We start from the raw sequence: 19732 nt of genomic DNA, 5'->3' as shown, positions 1-19732 counted from the left end.
TATTTTAATTTTAGTTTACAATTGTGTACAATTTGGAAATTTGTATGGCGTTCATTATCACTGAACTAATATATATTTTTTTAGGGGCCAGCTGAAGGACGCCTCAGGGAATTTCTCGCTACATTGAAGACCTGTTGGTGATCTTCTGCTGTTGTTTTTTATTTGGTCGGGTTGTTGTCTCTTTGACACATTCCCCATTTCCATTCTCAATTTTATTATAAGGTCTTTCGACTTTTTTGTGGAAAGACCTATTGTTTTTCTTCTGATTTTTGTTTTCTCCTGCCTAATTTTGCTCTTGCGATAAGTATTTGTTTCGCAATATGTCGCTTAGATATTTGGTATATGATATCGAACAGTTTATGAACCTTTGAAATTTACCCTGCGTAATCGATACTTTTCTTTGTAGAAGTTATCTCCCCGAACACTGTTTTCCTTGTGTCCACTACTCCTTTGCAACGGTAATAGATAACAACAATTTTTTTTCATAAAATTGCTCATTATATCCTTCTCATGATTTGTCCTATTTTGACCGAAGCAATAGGAATGCTTCATATGCAAATTATTTCCCCTTATGCATTTGATATAAGTGAAATGCATTTCTATCTTGTAAATCATAAGTGATAGAGACCTAAGATCTTTTGATTTGAGGTTCTTGGTCCAAACAAATGAAAATTAGGTCAGGGTCATATTTTTTTTTTTAATTTGGCTTATTTTCACTTACTTCCAAAAATCGTATAAGATAACGACAAATGATTTTTACTTAATTGTTAGTTGCGACATGTCTTAACACATACATTTTGATTGCAAGTGTACGTTGAACATAAAAGGGAGTTTTAATTCCCCCCTCTTGTATTTCAAAATACGCGTATGGTGAAATATATCATTAACCAAATATAATTCAGATATATGGTCTTTTGATTTGAGGTCCTTGCATTTTGACCTTGAAATTGATCTCAAGGTCATAGCACAATTTGACAGCATATATTTTAATATTTGCTTTTACCTTATATGTAAACATGATAAAGCCATGAGACTTTTGGCAATTAGTATTAATCAATGCAACCTTGAAAAAAAACAGAAATGACCTTGTTTAAACCGGAAGTAGCTAAGTTTTGTACTTTATTGATATACAAGTATATAAAACCAGATATTTCTGGAATTAGTGCCAAGTAAATATTCAAAAATTATTGGAAGTAACATTTTTTAAAACGGAAGTGGAAGTATCGAATTATCTCCCTTATTTTAAAAATATTGTATAGAAATCATATATTTTTGGAATCAGCGTACAATATGCTATCATTTGACGATTGAAATGACATGTTTAACTTAATTTTACTACTTTCATGTTAAGATACATTGTTTTGGGTGGTAAACACTTCAATTGTTCTCTGAACAATTGGTTTTTAGTTATACATAGTATTTCTTCTAGCATACATATTTGACACTGAATATTAGATTCGACCATAAATAATTATCAAAGAATAAATGCAAATATCTGATGCAGTCTATTTGTCTTGCTCTGTCGTGTTTCTTTATTACATGAGAGGTAAAATAAAATGCTCTACTGAATATTTAATACTGAATCGGTTATGAATAAAGATAATACATGTTTTAAATTGACACATTATGTATGCAGCCTTGACAAGTTCTATAATTATAATGTTTTAAAGTGTTCTGCATTGTGCATTCCCGAGAAAAGATTGAAGTTAACAATTTGACAAGTAAATAGACCAGTTAGAAAGTTCGACGTATATAGTGTTAAAATCTGCCTTCTTAAGAAAAATGCGTAAACATTACGGTCAATGATACAAGTTCATTGTTGGATATAATATTAAAAAAGAAGATGTGGAATGAATGCCAATGAGACAACTATCCACAAAAGACCAAAATGACACAGACATTACATGTAACAACTATAGGTCACCGTACGGCTTTTAACAATTAGCAAACCCCATACCGTATAGTCAGCTTTAACAGGCCCCGATAAGACAATATAAAACAATTCAAACGAGAAAACTAACGGCCTTATTTATGTAAAAAAATGAAAGAAAAAGAAATATGTAACACATAAACAAACGTCAACCATTGAATTTACAGGCTCCTGACTTGGGACAGGCACATACGTAAATAATTTGGCGGGGTGAAACATGTTAGCAGGATCCCAACCCTCCCCTAACCTAGGACAGTGGTCCAACAGCACAACATACGAACGAACTATAAAAATCAGATAGTCAACAATAACATAAATAAACCTGTTTCTCCGTCTGTTGATAGATATTCTTATCTTTTTATTTTTCATGTGATTTTTTTCAGATCCAGTTTTAGTCCATACGAAACGAGGAGTAACGGTACTTGTTTTAAAAATACTCCAAATGTAGTCAAATTCTAAAACGTAACACTTTTTTAATAGTTAAAAACCCCTGATTTGTTGATTTTTGTTGTTGTTTTAGACACATTATGGAATTAATATTTTTTTAAGTTTGTCATAAAATTTACAATCACAAGACTGCCAATGGTCAAACTATGTGATGTGAACACAAACAAAGAAATGAAAAGAACTCATGCAATTGGATTTTTTATGGTCTGTTTGATAACATACCATAAGCTAAAAATATATGATAATAATCTCTTTTCTAACATGTCTAATAAAAAGTTTTTGTTGATCAAATCAGTTTATCAAATGGGTTATTCTTGTTTCACTTGCGATGCTATCATTGTGTTCTCTTAAATAACACATCACGCCTAATTTATGCGCTACCAATCCCTACCAAAGGGGTTATAGTGAAAATCACATGTCTAGAATATATACTCAATGAAGTAGAATTATTCACTAGCAAGTGAATTGTTCATCAGCGATGTTTATTGGCCAAACTGTTTGCCACAAACGAATTATGATTTCATTAATTCACTTTCATTCCTAATTGATCAAAACAAACAAGAGTGCTGTTTTGTCTTTCATAGCTAGTGCATACTGTTAATTGTATGTTTTTATATTCTATTCAAAATTCAAAGATACATGTATCAATTAAAACACCGTCAACAATAGATATGTTCTGTACTTTTTTGCATTTCTATACGACCTTAAAAATTCAAACTCGATCCTCTTGTTTTGTATATACTCTTATATACAGATGGCGCAATCAACATTTTAAAATTCTTTATACAGGCCAAAAGTAGACTCTGCTTCCCACCTGCATCCTAGTCAAAAATATGGCCAAGATTTATGATATACGAGATGAATTTACATTTCTATTACAGACAAATGTACTTTTGTAGATTCGGTTTTCGATACGTATACAGTTATCGTTCTAGATCTATCTTTTAAATGTATTATGAAGATAGACATCATGAAATATGACAACAAAACATGTTTGTGCAAATAATAAGTGTATTTGAACATCCGTAAACTTTCATTGGCGTATGTTAAAAAAAGTCAAGGTTTTTGAAAAACGCAAATTTAACAAAAAGAGGAAAAAAGGTACATTCAGCAGTTTTTATTATCATGTAAATTTACTAACTGCGACTTGCAATTGTGTCCAATCAAATTAAACCCTAGCTTTAGCATTTTGCATATATATATGGAGCAGCTGTGTTAATAACTCCACGTCCTGACCTGGCTTCCACTGCTGACAACAAATGTAAGTTTTAGATTCAATGTATCATATTGTTAAAATTTCATATAATCGTCTATGTTGTAATCAGTATTAAATTGTTTTAATTTTCGCCGACCTTAAACTTAACATTCAAGCTAAATAAACCTTAACCTCATCTATAATTTATCATATAATTATTTGATTTAGTGGTCATACACATTGACAGTTGCAGATGCGTATAAGCTTGAGATAGTATTAGAATACTATGAACATTAACGTCACTCGGGATTAGTAATTAAAACCTCACATGGACTCAGTTAAAATATGTTCACGTGTATATCATGTGATGTTCACGTGCATCTCACCTGCAATCCACATAATTTTTTCATATGACGATTACCGGAATTGTTTCTAAAATAAATTTTAGCGTGAACCACGCGGGCACTGAATTTCAATGATATTAAGAATTTTCGCGAAAACATCTTTATTTGAAAACCGAGATAAAACCATGAAACTGTAAGAGAATTATCAATAGATATATCGAGAAAATTATTCTCATTTTACCATATATTTCTTTGATTTTGATTAACACTATTTGTTCTCTAATTCATATACTGTATAACATTTGAAAGTGAATAATCTTATGCATTGAAATCCTTATAAATACCGAGTATATATTGCAAATTAATGCACAGTATAACCATGATTACATTCATTTTTTTCCTATTTTCCACTGAGTTTAACCCATTAGGTACATTTGAATCATTCGATTACATGAACAAGTCAGGAATTCTAAATTATTCATTATACATTTAACAAAGATATCATGATTAAAATTATTTACATCAGAATCTCGTTTTGTCAATTAAAGACTCAATTGTCACACTCAAACCTATTCAAAAGATTAAATAAGGGACGGAGTTGAAGACAAAAAAAAGACAATTTTGACATATACAGTTCAGGTAATGTAATCCTAGATAGCACATTCTTGGTATTTCGAAAAATGTGAAGACAGTTTTTGCATCCGTTAATATACAGAAGTGACCATATCTATAATAAGTCATGTCAGGACATAAATACTGACAACTGGGCTGGTAAGAAATATACGAATAATGAAAGTCTTAAGCTATTTGTATCAAACCTTACTAGTTGGCCATTAAAAAAAATTAATGTTCATTATACCTAATTTCGATGATATCATTTTTCTTTTTAGTTACCAGTAAAACATATACAATTATGAAGGTAGTACTTGCATTTGGATTTTTTTTGGGAACAGCATTTTGTAAGTATTTTAAATAACAAAACCTCAATGTTAAATTTGCGTATATAGGTATTCAAGTTAAATTGTTTTAACATCGAATAATTGTATGTGTTCAAAACAATCGTCGAGCATATGTTTACGTATATTTATGAATTGTCAGTAATTATATGTTGAATTCAAGCTAATATGGAAAACTCCATACTAAAATTTACGACAAAAGACACGATTTGTCCTTCCCTTTTGTTTATTTTCCCTTTTGAAGACAGTGATGTTCCTTTGGCTCCATCATACGGTATTTTATATATTTATTCATTATTATAGTATAGAACTTATAGGAGTATACTTCTTCTATTATATAGTCGACGGTGTTCGATGTAATTTTAGATATAAGTGCAGTGTCAAATACGCTTTAAAGTCGAAGATCAGATTGAAAAACAGGTTACCTTCTAACCAATAATATTAAAAAATGTGTATTTCAACATTGTTCAAATGGGTTGTTTTTGTTAATTTTTTTCAACCGGAAATTTTGAAACGAATAGAACAATTAAAGACAAATGCGGAAATAGACATTAAATTCCGTCACAAAATTACTTAGGTACGCCACTACCATATAGTACAGCCTACAAAACGGAGATTCAGACTTTTAACTTTTGTGTTGAACAATACCAAAATAATGTTTTTATAATAATCACAGCAAGGAATAAACGACAATAAACAACTGTGAACCAATATACATCAAATGTTATAACCGGTCATTTTCAGAATATATTCCTATGAGTTTCATTTCTGCCTAATTTTGTCATCAATGTCAAAACGATGACGTTTCCACTTGAAGCCAGTGCCAAATATATGTCCGTTGAAATACCTCGCACTTATGACACCCTCATGCAGGTCTAACATTTTAAGCAGCCCTTGTTTAAATTTTGTGACATTGTCAGAGATGCGAACTTCTCAAGATTTCTATTTTGCAATTTAGAGATTTTTCCAAGCGCATACATTTTATAATAATTGGTCTAGATTTTCCGTGTTTTCCCGGTATCCTGTATGCTGCTTCAATTTCAATTGTTTCATCTAGTTTACTTATCTCATGTAAAAAGCTATGAGGCATTATGTCCTCCTTTTTTTCTTTAAAGTAAAAAAAATCAATATTGTTTTTTCTTTAGTATTGTTCATTCCAGTTTGCATTTTCAATATCTTCTTTTAATAGTCTGTTTTCTTTGTGAAGGTTAGCGATTTTTCTAATATGTTCGCATTGTCAAATTCTACAATGTCTATTCTTGCACATAGCCTAGATACATCTGACTTAAAGTGCTGTTTTACCTTTTCTTTATTAGTTTAAATTTCATGCATCATTTGTTTTTAAGTTCTGTTTCTATCTGTCTTTTTTTTTCATTTGGACAAGTAAGGTTGTAACTGTTTCAGTGACAGTAATTTTAACATTTTGTTTTTCAATGTGCTTTTCACAATGTTTCATTGACTGTTTTTTTATCTAATTCAAATCGGTTTCGATGTATGGACAATGGAAGCCATCGCTAGATAGACAGTAATGCGGGCGTTTTGTATATTTTGGTTTTACAAGTGTTGAGTACCTAAATACAGATTACTTATCTATCTCATTTTGCTGCTATTTTGATGTGTACAGTACCGTAATTTATGATATACCAGTTGACTTTACATTTCTTAATGTTCATAATACAAGGCTTACGGATTCGAACAACTTGTTAAATATTTTCATGATTTCTATCATATGTAGAATCTCATCATTCGTAAATATAAATAAACATGCAAGTTTATTATACGTTCAGGGGTTTCTATCATCCGTAGAATGACATCATTCGTAAATATAAATAAACATGCAGGTTTATTATACGTTCAGGGGTTTCTATCATCCGTAGAATGACATCATTCGTAAATATAAATAAACATGCAGGTTTATTATACGTTCAGGGGTTTCTATCATCCGCAGAATGAAATCATTCGTAAATATAAATAAACATGCAGGTTTATTATACGTTCAGGGGTTTCACATTCAATCTTTAATATATTCCCGGTTTCTTTCTCAATGCTACATCATCAATGCTTACGTTTATACATTTAAAAAAGCAGCGAAAAATGTTTTAAAACACAATGTATACGATTTTATATGCCATATATATTGCTTTTTTTCAGGCTGTTCTGATGATCAGTATACGTGCTTGGACGGACAATGCATCTCTTCAGATTATCAGTGTGATTCCTGGGTTGATTGCAGTAGTGGAGAAGACGATATGGGATGTTCTCGTAATACCATTATAACCTTTTTTATTTAAAAACTAAACACAAACATTATTGCTTACTTTATTAAGTAGAATATATGTACAAGAGTCCTTACATTTTTTTTTACACCTATATGATTTCAAAACCAATCTTTAAAAAAACAGATGAAAATCCAGGAGAAAATTCTATCGTAAATTATCACCATTATATAATCACATGTTAAACCAGGAAGAATATCTTGTATTCTTGAAGCTTTAATATGTCATTGTATATTGCATGAACTTTTGTGTATATTAAAAAAAAAAATTTTCATCAATTTTTATTACAGCTTGCGAAAGTGATCAATTTCTTTGTGCTACTGATTCCTGTATAAAATGGTATTGGGTATGCGATGGTATGGATGACTGTGGTGATGGCTCTGACGAACGGGGATGCTCCAACCTTTGTTGGAATACATATAGTAAGTATTCAAATGCTTGTTTTACCTTGATATGTTCAAGCAAATGCTGTGATTCGCTCAGAAAAATACATATATTAAATGAGTTCTTCCAAATCATCCATTCTTTAGATTAAATGACACAGAAATTTGCTAAATAGAGGTCATCGTACCGAATCAAGCAGTAAACAAAGCCCATACCGCATAGCTAGCTTAAAAAGCTCCGAAATTATATATATAAAACAATTCAAACGAGAAAAATCACGGCCTTATTTATGTAAACATTAATGAACAAAGAACTTAAATGAACCACAATAACAAACGATAACCTCTGAATGACAGGCTCTTGACTTGGGAGAGAAACATACATAGTTTGTGTGTGTGTGGAAAAGGGGGGTGGGGTGGGGATGATTAGACGTGTTAACTGGCGCCAGTGATGTAACAATTCAAAATAAGATAAAACTATACAAATCAATTGAATAAGGCTTAAACCATCAGACGGAAACAGATAGAGTCATATTTAACCGACGCACAAAGTGGACATGGCCGGGAACTTAGCATCCAGAAAACAAAAAATAGACACCTATGAGTGTTCGATGTTACTGACAGCTAGTTCAAAGGTTAATAAAATAATTTATGAATAAAATCTAAGATTGGAGAAAAAACAAATCAAATATCTTTGTAATTATAATACAATTTGAGAAAATCAACTTTAAATTTAGAGACGATTTTATCATTGAACATATCTTGTTGTCTGTATTTCCTGAATATAGTTACAAAAAGGATGCATGAACAATCTCAATCAATGTCATATTGACTGTCACACAAGTTTTATTTCGGATTTACGAATTAACATGCATATATTTCAGCAATATGTACCCTTTTGTTTAGTCAGCTATTAAAGGTTTCCTAATTGATTGTCATATTCCTTACATAGACCTGATATGTATGTTTTTAATACAATACTAATTCTTTAAAATGATAATAAACACATAAAATCGATGTGTCATTCCTAAGTTGGCCAAAAATGATAACAACTCGCCCTCCACATTGTCGAAAGCATCATACACGTTTGACTTCATTAAATTGTTCTTACAATACTTTATTTTCAATAAAAAACAGACCCACTTGCAAGACGGAGTATAGCAAAAGTGAGTGCCAAAAAAGCTGTATCCAGGGGTCTCAACAAAGGAGGTAAAAATGAAGCTGCTGGTTCGAATCTCTACAAAAAGAAAAACGAAGTTGAAGCAGAGAAAATTGTTAATAAACTCGAAAGGCTCAGGCTACTCAGAAGAGGAAAAAATGGAAAATAGAACTGAATATGAACTGAAGAAAAATGCACGCAAATAATTGGAATCGTCCATGGACTATGATATAATGAAATATTTATGAACATTCATAAGCAGTAGTGTGTAGTGTTATATTATCATTTATGTATATTTTGTAAAAACGAAATGTAACATTAATGTAATTTAAAGTTTTAATTGATTTAATATCTTTAAAAAATTTAAACAATAATCAATGATAATTGGTCAATACCTATATTCGTATTTTACACTTTCATTATTCATTCTATCAATAAAATACTTCTTGTAATTGATTTTTCTTACGAATATTATTGATTAAAGTATTTTAATATGGCGACTTATCTAGCGGCTATGGTACATAGGCTATATCAAGGCTTTTTATCTGATAATGTTCGGACTTCGGCACTTGATATATCGTTTTGTTGGATACACAATGCTTGAATACTTATATCAACTCCTCAAAATGTGTATCACTTGTGTACTGTATCAATGTTATACCACAATAGTCACTAAAGAGAATAATTTCCTTACTACGCATATAAAATATGCAGTAAAAAGTGTGACATGAGCGTCATTCTATTCCACAGTTTTCTAGTAAAACATGTTAAACACAAACATTTTAATAAAGAAAATCAAAGTATTTCAAAATATTCATTACATATATATATATATATATATATATATATGATATAAAAAACGAAGATGTGGTATGATTCCCAATGAGACAACTCTCCGCAAGAGGTCAGCATGACACATAAATTAACAATAATAAGTCACTGTACGGCCTTCAACAATGAGTAAAACCGATACCAGATAGTCAGATTTAAAGGGCCCCGAATGACAATGTAAAACATTTCAAGCGAGAAAAATAACGGCTTAATTTATGTAGACAATATTAAGAAACAAAACAAAAACAAACGACAGACGGTATGGTTGTTAAAATCCATAATACGATCAAAGTTTTTGTACATTTAGAATTTGTTTGTAATTCACATCCTACAGTAAAGGTATTAAATGAAACTTAAAAAAGGTAGTTCAATCTAATACTTGCCAAAATGTTGAACATTATAATATTGTCGACAATATTTTAGTACCAACATTTTGATCCAGAATTGTTGCATAACTGGTTTTTCATACCGAATCGTCATAGGTTAAGATATAAGAAATGTGTTCAATTTATTCTATACTAGAAGACACCCGCGAAATCGCGGGCATATACAGCTTGTAAACTGTGGTTGGATGAATTTTTGTAAAATATATTGTCTGGCGAAGTTCATTTAAGGTTCAAGAGCCCTCTCCCTTATTTCCAAAGTTCGTTATTTGTTTCCTTTCTGTTGAATTTAATTATTTTCATGTTTCTGGCCTTATATCACAATAATTCTTCCACTTTGCTACAATGCATTTTTTGGTAAAAGTCAAATTAAATAAAAAAATTGCACTGCTTCAAACATGAAATAAATGAAACTGCTTACAGCCCATCATTATTCTAAGAAAATATGCTTCTATGAAAATCCATCAGTGATATTCCTTTTTATCGCCCCATTAACGTGTCAATGATAGGATTTGAATCTTGTATAAATGACTAAGGCTAATTTGAGAGGTGGTCGGAGGGGCCCTGATCCCAAAATCCCAAGGTGCGTGTTATAACGAAATTCATATCCCGACACTCCGAAATTCGTAAAAAAATATTCCCGGATCCCGTAAAGATCAATCCCGAAATCCCTAGCTTAACAACCACCGATCCTGACGTCCCGAAAAAGTCATGCCTCCCTCTAATCTCTACCCTTTTTTTCATTTTATTTATCCAAATCACTACTTTCACTTTCAACAATATTTTTTTATTCCTCATTTACATTATAATTTCTAGTCTGTGAGTCCGTTCTTTCGTTCGTCCATCCGTACCTCCGCTTCAGGTTAAAGTTTTTGTCTAGGTTGTTTTTGATGAAATTGGAGTCCAACTCGAAACTTAGTAATTATGTCCCCTATGCTATGATCTTTCTAGTTTAAATGCCAAATCAGAGATTGTATCCCATTTCACGGTCCACTGAACATAGAAAATGATAGTGTCGATGTGGCGTCCGTATACTATGGACACATTCTTGTTTCCATATGAATTACTTATTTCAATATATATGCAACTGGTATGACCCCTTAGAAAGTAAATATTTCACAGAAACCAGTAGACACAATGCAGAGTCTCTATATAGTATAGTAGTATAATCGTAGTTTACATGTGGCCATAATAAACGCGAAAAATAATTGACTCTAAGGGGGTATAATAGTTGGGGTTCGTGCGATCTAAAAACCATGATATGGAGAACTCTCTGATTGGCTTTTTTATTTTTCATTTTTGTAACTGGTATGACCCATTAAATTGTAAATATTTTAATGAAAACAGTAGACAGAATACAGAGAGTCTCTATACATTATAGTAGTATTGTAGTTTACATGTGGATAAATGACTAAAAGTCAGTCTGATGAAGGAAACAATATCCGGACACCTATTTTGTCGTTTTTCCGAGGGAATCACCAGCCCAGTATCAATAACGTGGTCATTTTTTATAAATATCCTGTTTACAAAACTTTGGATTTTTCCAAATACTAAGGATTTTCTAATGCCAGGCATAGATTACCTTAGCCATATTTGGCACAACTTTTTTGGAATTTTGAATCCTCAATGCTATTCAACTTTGTACTTGTTTGGCTTGATACACATTTTGATATGAGCGTCTCTATTATTATTAATTGTGTCTAGGAGATATCATAGTTGTGGTTCTTGCGATCTAAAAACCATGATATGGAGAACGCTCTGATTTATTTTTCATTTTTGTAATCTATCATACGATTGGTTGTTCTTGTGCATGTTTAAAACCGGAAGTATTATATATGACTAAAATTCAGTCTGATGAAGGAAACAATATCCGGACGCCTATTTTGTCGTTTTTCTCCGAAAATAACTCAATCTGAATAAATTTAAAAATGGATGACAAATGCGACTATGCATGTTACCTATAGAACACACAGGCATGATGATGTGCGGGATGAAGAGAAGCGACACACAAAATGAGGTCTTCTCGTTTAATAGTATAGATATATAATAATGAATAAAACAGTAAGACATTTTGGCATACCAAACTTGTATGACACTTCTCGTCAAAAAGTAGATAATTGCAAAACCAAAACAAAAAGCTTGAAGCAAAAGTATACGTTTTGTTCTGGGTTTTTTTAGACGATATTGATACACATGTGTTTAGAGATATGTCTCTCATATAGTCTATTTAATGTGAAAATATATATGGAGATAAAGACAAATCTAAGACAAATTGTGGCAAAACTGGAAGTGTCAAATCTGACATATTTATCTGTAAATGAACGATGTTTACAACAGATAGGCTTACTTCCGTCACTTTTGGAATTGCACAGTATAGACAATTTCCCGGATTCCTATACACATGGCTACTGTATGCGACAAGGCTACATAAGAAAGGTTATTCTATACATTGAATACTAAGATATTCTATATCTTAAAATAGTAAACCTATCTTAATGTCATCTCATCCTTGTTCTGTTCTTAACATAAACAGATCAGAACCAAAACGAATGTTCAAATGAGGCTTCTACAGATTCAAAGATACAATAATTTCAAAAAGAGAACATACAATATCTCATTTGTATATATTTATTATTTAAATGAAACTTAAGTTTTTCACGAACAAAATTAATTGAAATATCAAATTATAAAATGTTGATATTGACATAACCAGGACATATACATGATATACCGGGTAATAAGGACAATAACAAAAACAATGATCAGAACAAGAATGATTATTCACTTCGCTAGAAAACTACAGCAACAGGACTTTTTAAGCATTTACGATACGTATCTTGAAAGAAACCATAATACAGCTGCATTTTTTAAAAATAATATCGGAACTAAACGATTTTGATAAAAAAAAAATGTAGAAAAGAGGGATGAAAAATATCAGAGGGACAGTCAAACTCATAAATCGAAAATAAACTGACAACGCCATGACTAAAAATGAAAAAGACAAACAAACAAGCAATAGTACACATTACACAACATAGAAAACTAAAGAATAAACAACACGAACCCCACTATAAATTAGCGGTTATCTCAGGAGATAGGAAGCATTAAGAAAAACAATAATTAAAGAATAATATTCAATATAGTGTCGTTTAAAAAAACTCAGGGGTTCATTTTTAACATTTGTGTTTCCCCAAAAACTAAACAACCAATTCATTAATATTGTAATGGGCGGAGTATCTCTTTCTAATATTATTGGTAAAATATTCCTGGTATTCACATTTTGATTTGGCTATATACATCAGCTATTTAAAATGAATACGGCAGATTATTTTTCTGATTCATAGTCTTCTAAGTTATACTTAAGATCCATTAATGAAGATGATGTATAGTTTGTTCAATGTACTACCCTTCGCTAAAAAATAATACATAACGTAAATAAACACCTTTTAAATGTTGATAAAATTTTACATCAACAACGAAAACCTTAACACCTGAGATACTGAATCATTCGCTTATTTAATACTATTTGAAAATGATTATATCAGTAAGATTATTTGAAATAGAAATATAATGCATTTCTCATCAAATGATAGTCACAATGCTGTTAATGTAAAGGTTGAAAATAAAACAGTTAAAAACACGTCCACAAAACAAAACTATTTATAAGTATACGTTTTTTTGTAGAAATTTAACATGTCTGCAATACAAACCGTTGTGTAAATCTAATAATAATGCCTTTTCGGTTTTAATATAGTGGGAAAAATGTAAATGAAATGCTCAATACTATCGATATTTTACTGAGAAAAAACAGATTTTTTTTTGGAATCGAATGTATGTACATACAGAGTTTTTTTTGCTAGGCTGGGTATTTATAAGGCAATCAACTTTGTTGAATATTGCTTTATAAAGAGGGAAAAATTACACTAACAATTACCAATGAACAGCGTAAATCATAATTTTGAGAAGAACAACAATCACCGATTCGGAAGTATTATACGACTTATATACACGTTCTTAACGTATAGCAGAAATATCAAAATTTAATAAAATTAATAGTCAATATGAGTATATTTGATTATTTTAAATGTTCAGAAAGGCTGACTTGTCTTTTCTACGAGTAACAGCTGTAGCATTGTAAAAGAGTATACAATTGTAAGATATATATGCTAGTCATTCCAAATATATGTATTTCTTGTTACAGAGTAGGTGAACAAGTACTTTGAAGAACCATTTGACATGACAAACAATACAAAACACGAATTCTTTTAATATTATTGACACAACTTCATTAAAGAAACCATATTTACAATTTGGTGTGCATTTTTAAGAAAGAAATGGTGGGTCGAATCTGATTTTGTGGCTAGCCAAACTTTTATCATGTTTATCAAATATTTGTATTGGATACGTTAAATTCACAGAAATCATACTTGTTTATTATGTACAAACTGTCAATCACTCTTTTCTATGCGACTGTGTTTTCAGCAAATCAAAACATAATCATCAAAATTAACGAATGATATCATGAAAACATAGTCTGGAATCGTACAATGGTTAGCATTCGAAATTAAAATTTCAGTTGAGTCCTTACATTTGATAGACAATAATACCAGGTATGGATGTTTGCTTTGATTCGACTATTGTATTGGCAAATTAACACGAAAGCTATAGTACATAATAAAAACATTTAAACAGAAAAAGTAGTTGACACAAACTAGAAGAAGACAAAGTATCTGAATTTAAAACTGTAAGATGACAGTTGATCTAAGTTTTTAAAAATAAGTTTTTAAGTTGTCCTCTATTAACGCTTTTTAAACATTTTCTTGTGAATAAAAGATAATACAGAGAAACAGATAACAGGAAATTTGACAAAGAATTATATTATATTGATTAGATGCAAGGGTCAGGTAATTTGAAAGAAAAAAAGGAGATCGTATTAAGGTTGGTCATCCGAATGTGTGTATAGTTGATTATTCATAAATTCCAGTATCCAATTAGAAATATTGTAGGTGAGTATGATATCAACAATCAATAAATCAGTAATTAATTATTCAATGTAAGCATATAGTTTAAAGATTAATTAATAAAGGTTTCAATGAAAGTGTCGAACAGTTCTTCAGTTATTTTAATATATCTTTCTAAGGGAAATAATATATACTTCCTTATATACCTATTCGAAAGAATACAGATTTACCTCTCTTTAAATATATTGACTTTGCTGATATTCGTATGAAGCATGTCCATAATGTGTGTTCCAATTACAAATATTGTTTTTTTTCTTAAAAGACGTACGAATATATTATACAAAACAAATGTTGTGATATTAACACGATTTTTATTTTTATTATGTTTTCTTAAGTTCTGATTTTTTATTTGTAAATAATCAATTTGCTTTAGTATATATTTTCAGTTTATTGAATTAAAATTGATAATGGAAATGATGAATGTGTCAAAGAGACAACAACCCCACCATATAACAGACAACAGCAGAAGGTCACTAATAGATCTTCAATGCAGCAAGAAATTCCCGCACCGGAGGCGTCCTTCAGCTGGCCCCTAAACAAATGTTTATACTAGTTCAGTAATAATGAACGCCATACTAAACTCCAAATAATACAAAATAAACTAAAATTATAAATATTACAAGAAAAAGAAAGTCCAGAGGCGTCTGACTTGGGACAGGGGCAAACATTCGGCGGAGTTTTATAAGATTTTGAAAATAAACATTTAATTATTGTAATATGCGAGTTAGCTCTAGCCACATAATATTCTTTCTATTCTTATAATGCGTAACGCAAACACAAATCAATCAACTAATCTTTTTAAATTGGCACACGATGATAGAGCTAAATAAAAACTACATTGAACGTAGTGATTACAGTAAGCTTGTATACATATACGTATACCTGTGACATGAAAGCATTGATCTAATTATAATGTTTATTCAGAGATATTTACGCATTGTGGTCTTAAACACCAAATGCCATATTTGCGTAAATGCCTAATTACTGTACATTACCAATCACCCGATAGCAAAGATGGGGATGTTAAAATATACTCGAAACACACAAACAAACCTAAAATATGGTTCGCTCAGATAAAGATAATTAGCATTATCGCTATTTTGTGCATTTTTCCTTTGATCTTTTTTTGTGATAATTTTCATATCATGCTTCTCGCTTGATATGGAAAAATTATTGCTAGAAACTAAGTAGCCACGTGGCGTTGCTAACGAAATTGACATTGAAATTGACAACGTCGTCACAGGTAAAATAGCGATAAACAGATTATCATTGGTCATCTCAACTCGATTGCTTTTCTCACTTTCGCTGTACCAGCTCAAGCGAGAAAATCAATCTCGTTGAGATAATCAACGATAATCTATAAGTATTTGAGAATACGGACTTAAACAGTTTAGAATAAACGAAATCAACGTCTTAAAGTATTATCAATATTACCAACGTGTATATTATTTTTAAGAGAATTTGTTTTCTTCTCAGTATTCAACCAACATATCCAGAGTCTCAGACTACATTATATTACAGAAATACATATTTGTTGTTTAGATATGTATTTTATCGGCAAGAGCAGTTATTTTATCGTTTAATACGTAGAAACAAATTATTTAATACAATATGGTTTAACATATTGTTTGGTATATGCCTTCAAATTTATATTTGATTAAAACCATTCTTTACTTATTATACATATTTCGCCGAAAGTAAAGCAACACATTACGCGACAAACGGGGAGTACATGGGGATGTACAAATTATTAATCGCAGACTTTATTTTAAGCCAGCCAAAAGACTAGAAGGCATTGTCAAAATCAACATCAGTGATCTCGTAATCACTGCAATTTCATTTTGAGATAGTGTCAATTGGCCTGACGAGAGCAGACACCTCCTACATGTAGGTATAAAATCACCATTGATTTCCCCTAGTAGTCCTTGTTAAATTTGAACTTTTAAAAAAAAGTGCAGAATTTAAACTTGATTCAAATAAAAAATAATAGGCATGAGTAAAGTTTATACTGTCCCATAATAAAGAGAAAAGTATAGATAAATAAACAACCATCATCGAAGTTAACTAATCAAATGTGTCGACTTTATTATGGTTATTTCATGCATTCTTCAAGTTTTGTCATAACCAGTTTAATGAAAAATCTATAATGATAAAAGACACCATCTACAGCGGTTAGAGAAAAACTTCTTCCACAAATCAAAACCAAGCCGCATTATGACAGAATATAGTACGGGCCGATAAGTGGTCAAATACTTATCTCATCTGCCTAAACACAGTTGAATAGGAAACACTGGATGACTAAATGAATATACATACCACTAATGGAAGTCCTTGTCTTGTTTATAAGGTCTCTTGTAGTCAATTTATACCTTTTATTTTCTCAAAACTTGAACTTTTCAGATTAATCAAAATAATGGGGTAACTTTCACTCATATATGATAGAAAGGTTATAAGAAATGAGCAATTGAAGAATTCAAGCAGAATGAACAATCCAGTTTACTGTCTTCAAAGAGATTTTCAATAAATCCTTACGTAAAAAAAACAAAATTTACGCTTTGTTCCAGAGTGGGACGTAAAAAGATTTCCTTTCAGTGAATAATTTGTTATTACTGCATTATAAATAATTTTACGACTGGAAAAAATGTTATAGCGATAGTCTTAACTTCCACTTTCATTCTGTTTGTTATGTAGAAAAAAGTAAAATCACAAACATTTCTGAACTCAGAGGAAAATCAAATTAAAAACTCGAATTCGGTTCAATTTCTAGATATTTGATAAGTAAACAATTCTATAGAATCGAATTCTGATAACAATAGCAGGTCGTGCTTAACCTTTTTCAATGTGTATAGACGGCAGAACTTCAAAAATAAATTGTACACAAAAACTGAATATTTTGTAAAACGTGAATTGAAAGTAACAGTTTGAACGACACAGTTATTGTCATATTTGTATGGTGTATACTTAATAATATATTTATTTGATTTAAATTACAACCTAACACTACCTTCAGGTGTTAAAAGTTCAGGTTTTAAAGTCAACCAGTGCATTTAGTTTTAAGTTTAAAAGCCTTTACAAAAGATAAACACACGCTTCATCAAGGTTATTTAAACATAAAGCGCAAAGCTACATTTATTTTCAATTACCTTACTGCGAATAAGGATGAAGATTTGTGTTTTATCTTTTAAGTAATTACATAGGGCTTCATGACTAAAAATAGACTTATTTTAATCCATATTTTATGAACAGAATCTGTATATAAAAAAATAAAGCGTATTTTGATCTCAACATCCGAAAAGTCAAAAGTTGTTTAGTCAAGTTCGTTGTATTCAGCCTGTCAGGCAATGTTCAGACTCATCCACTGTAATGAATGTAGTATTTATCAGATAAATTACTTGCAAGCAACTCAGCACTGTTAAGTAACATTTTATACTCTTCAGTAGAAAGTCAAATTAAAAACAACCTCTTAAAAGGCTGAAATTAGACTAAAACCATCGTTATTTGTCTGTAAGCGAACTATCTGATCAGTATTAAATTTCCAAAAGTAAATCAGTTCGAAAATGTATTTGAAAAATTGAAAATAACGTAATAATTGTTTATTTTCCAGCCTTGAGGGCTTTTCAGATCAAATTGATCAATTCAAAGTCGGTTTACTAGTGATATTTTAGTTGTTGATACTCCCTATATGGGTTATGTAAATTACGTTCTTTTTTACTTCTTTGAATAGATAAATCAGCTTTGTACTTTCACTGCAACTAGTACCTTTTAATACAATCATATCGTTAGCATTTTTCATTGTAATTTTGCATGCTTTTGTATATCGGATATGTTCCTTGTATCGTAACACAATTCCACCTTTTACACGATTGTGACCTACTGAATTAGACATTTTACCTGATTTGTAATCATATAAGCAACACAACGGGTGCCACATGTGGAGCAAGATCTGCCAACCCTTTCAGAGAACCTGCGATTTTGTGGTGGAATTCGTGTTGCTTAGTCTTAGTAATCAAGATGTTAAGACCTAAAACAGCTACTGGATTTTATAAGAATAAGAATATGTTTTGAATTTTAGGAGTTTATGGTAGGAGTTTAACAACAATTTTGCGAGTCTATGGTGGGTGTATTAAAACTGCATGGTCGATGCCACTACTATTTGGAGTTTTTTCCCTAAAGTGTCATTGGCAAATAAGTCAGCTCTTTTGAGTTGCAATGAATTATTATTGGTATGATTATAATTATAGATTGACGGTTTCCAAAGCTGTGATTGTTTATTTTCAAATACTTAGAACTCAGGATAATAGTTCGTGAGCTGTATTTGGCAAGACTTTAAGGAATATTTTGTTTCTACGTGCTCGTCAAACTTCGTAACTTGTTTGACTTTTTTTTTTTAACTTTGTATGATTTACCATTCGGTGTTTTGTAGACTAAACGCAAATACCACATTTCAATAATTGTATGATTAGTTTATTGTATATCCTGTTGCTAATATCATTGATGTAAAGATTAGTATATACTGTAGTAAAGTATTTTCAATTTTACATAAATGATATTTAGATTGAATTTCAAAGTGCTTTTTCATATTATATGTGCGCATTTAGAGTTCAAATATCTACATACACTGACATAGTTGCACCAAGCTGAGATTTTTATATGAATATTATATTATAGCTTCAATATCTTTAACAATAGCACAATTATTATAAGGTAGTTTAATAGTCAAAACATACAATATGTTGAAGAATACAGGAGTAGTTGCAGTTTTATTTTGAAAATATACATAAGAAATGGTGCATGCTGATAAAAAATA

General features: G+C 30.7%; 1 protein-coding gene across 1 annotated transcript; it reads left to right on the top strand.

Moving 5' to 3' along the window:
* Positions 1-3570: 3570 nt before the first annotated feature.
* LOC134718806 (low-density lipoprotein receptor-related protein 8-like) lies at positions 3571-9146 on the top strand. The gene is made up of 5 exons (XM_063581536.1): positions 3571-3638; positions 4807-4875; positions 7024-7134; positions 7439-7570; positions 8669-9146. The coding sequence occupies exons 2-5, from the start codon at positions 4830-4832 to the stop codon at positions 8857-8859; spliced, it is 480 nt and encodes a 159-aa protein (XP_063437606.1). The 5' UTR covers positions 3571-3638; positions 4807-4829; the 3' UTR covers positions 8860-9146.
* Positions 9147-19732: the final 10586 nt, after the last annotated feature.

This window comes from Mytilus trossulus, chromosome 5 (genome assembly GCF_036588685.1).
Source record: "Mytilus trossulus isolate FHL-02 chromosome 5, PNRI_Mtr1.1.1.hap1, whole genome shotgun sequence".
NCBI classification, from domain to species: Eukaryota; Metazoa; Mollusca; class Bivalvia; order Mytilida; family Mytilidae; genus Mytilus; species Mytilus trossulus.
This window is presented reverse-complemented; position numbering and strand designations above follow the sequence as displayed.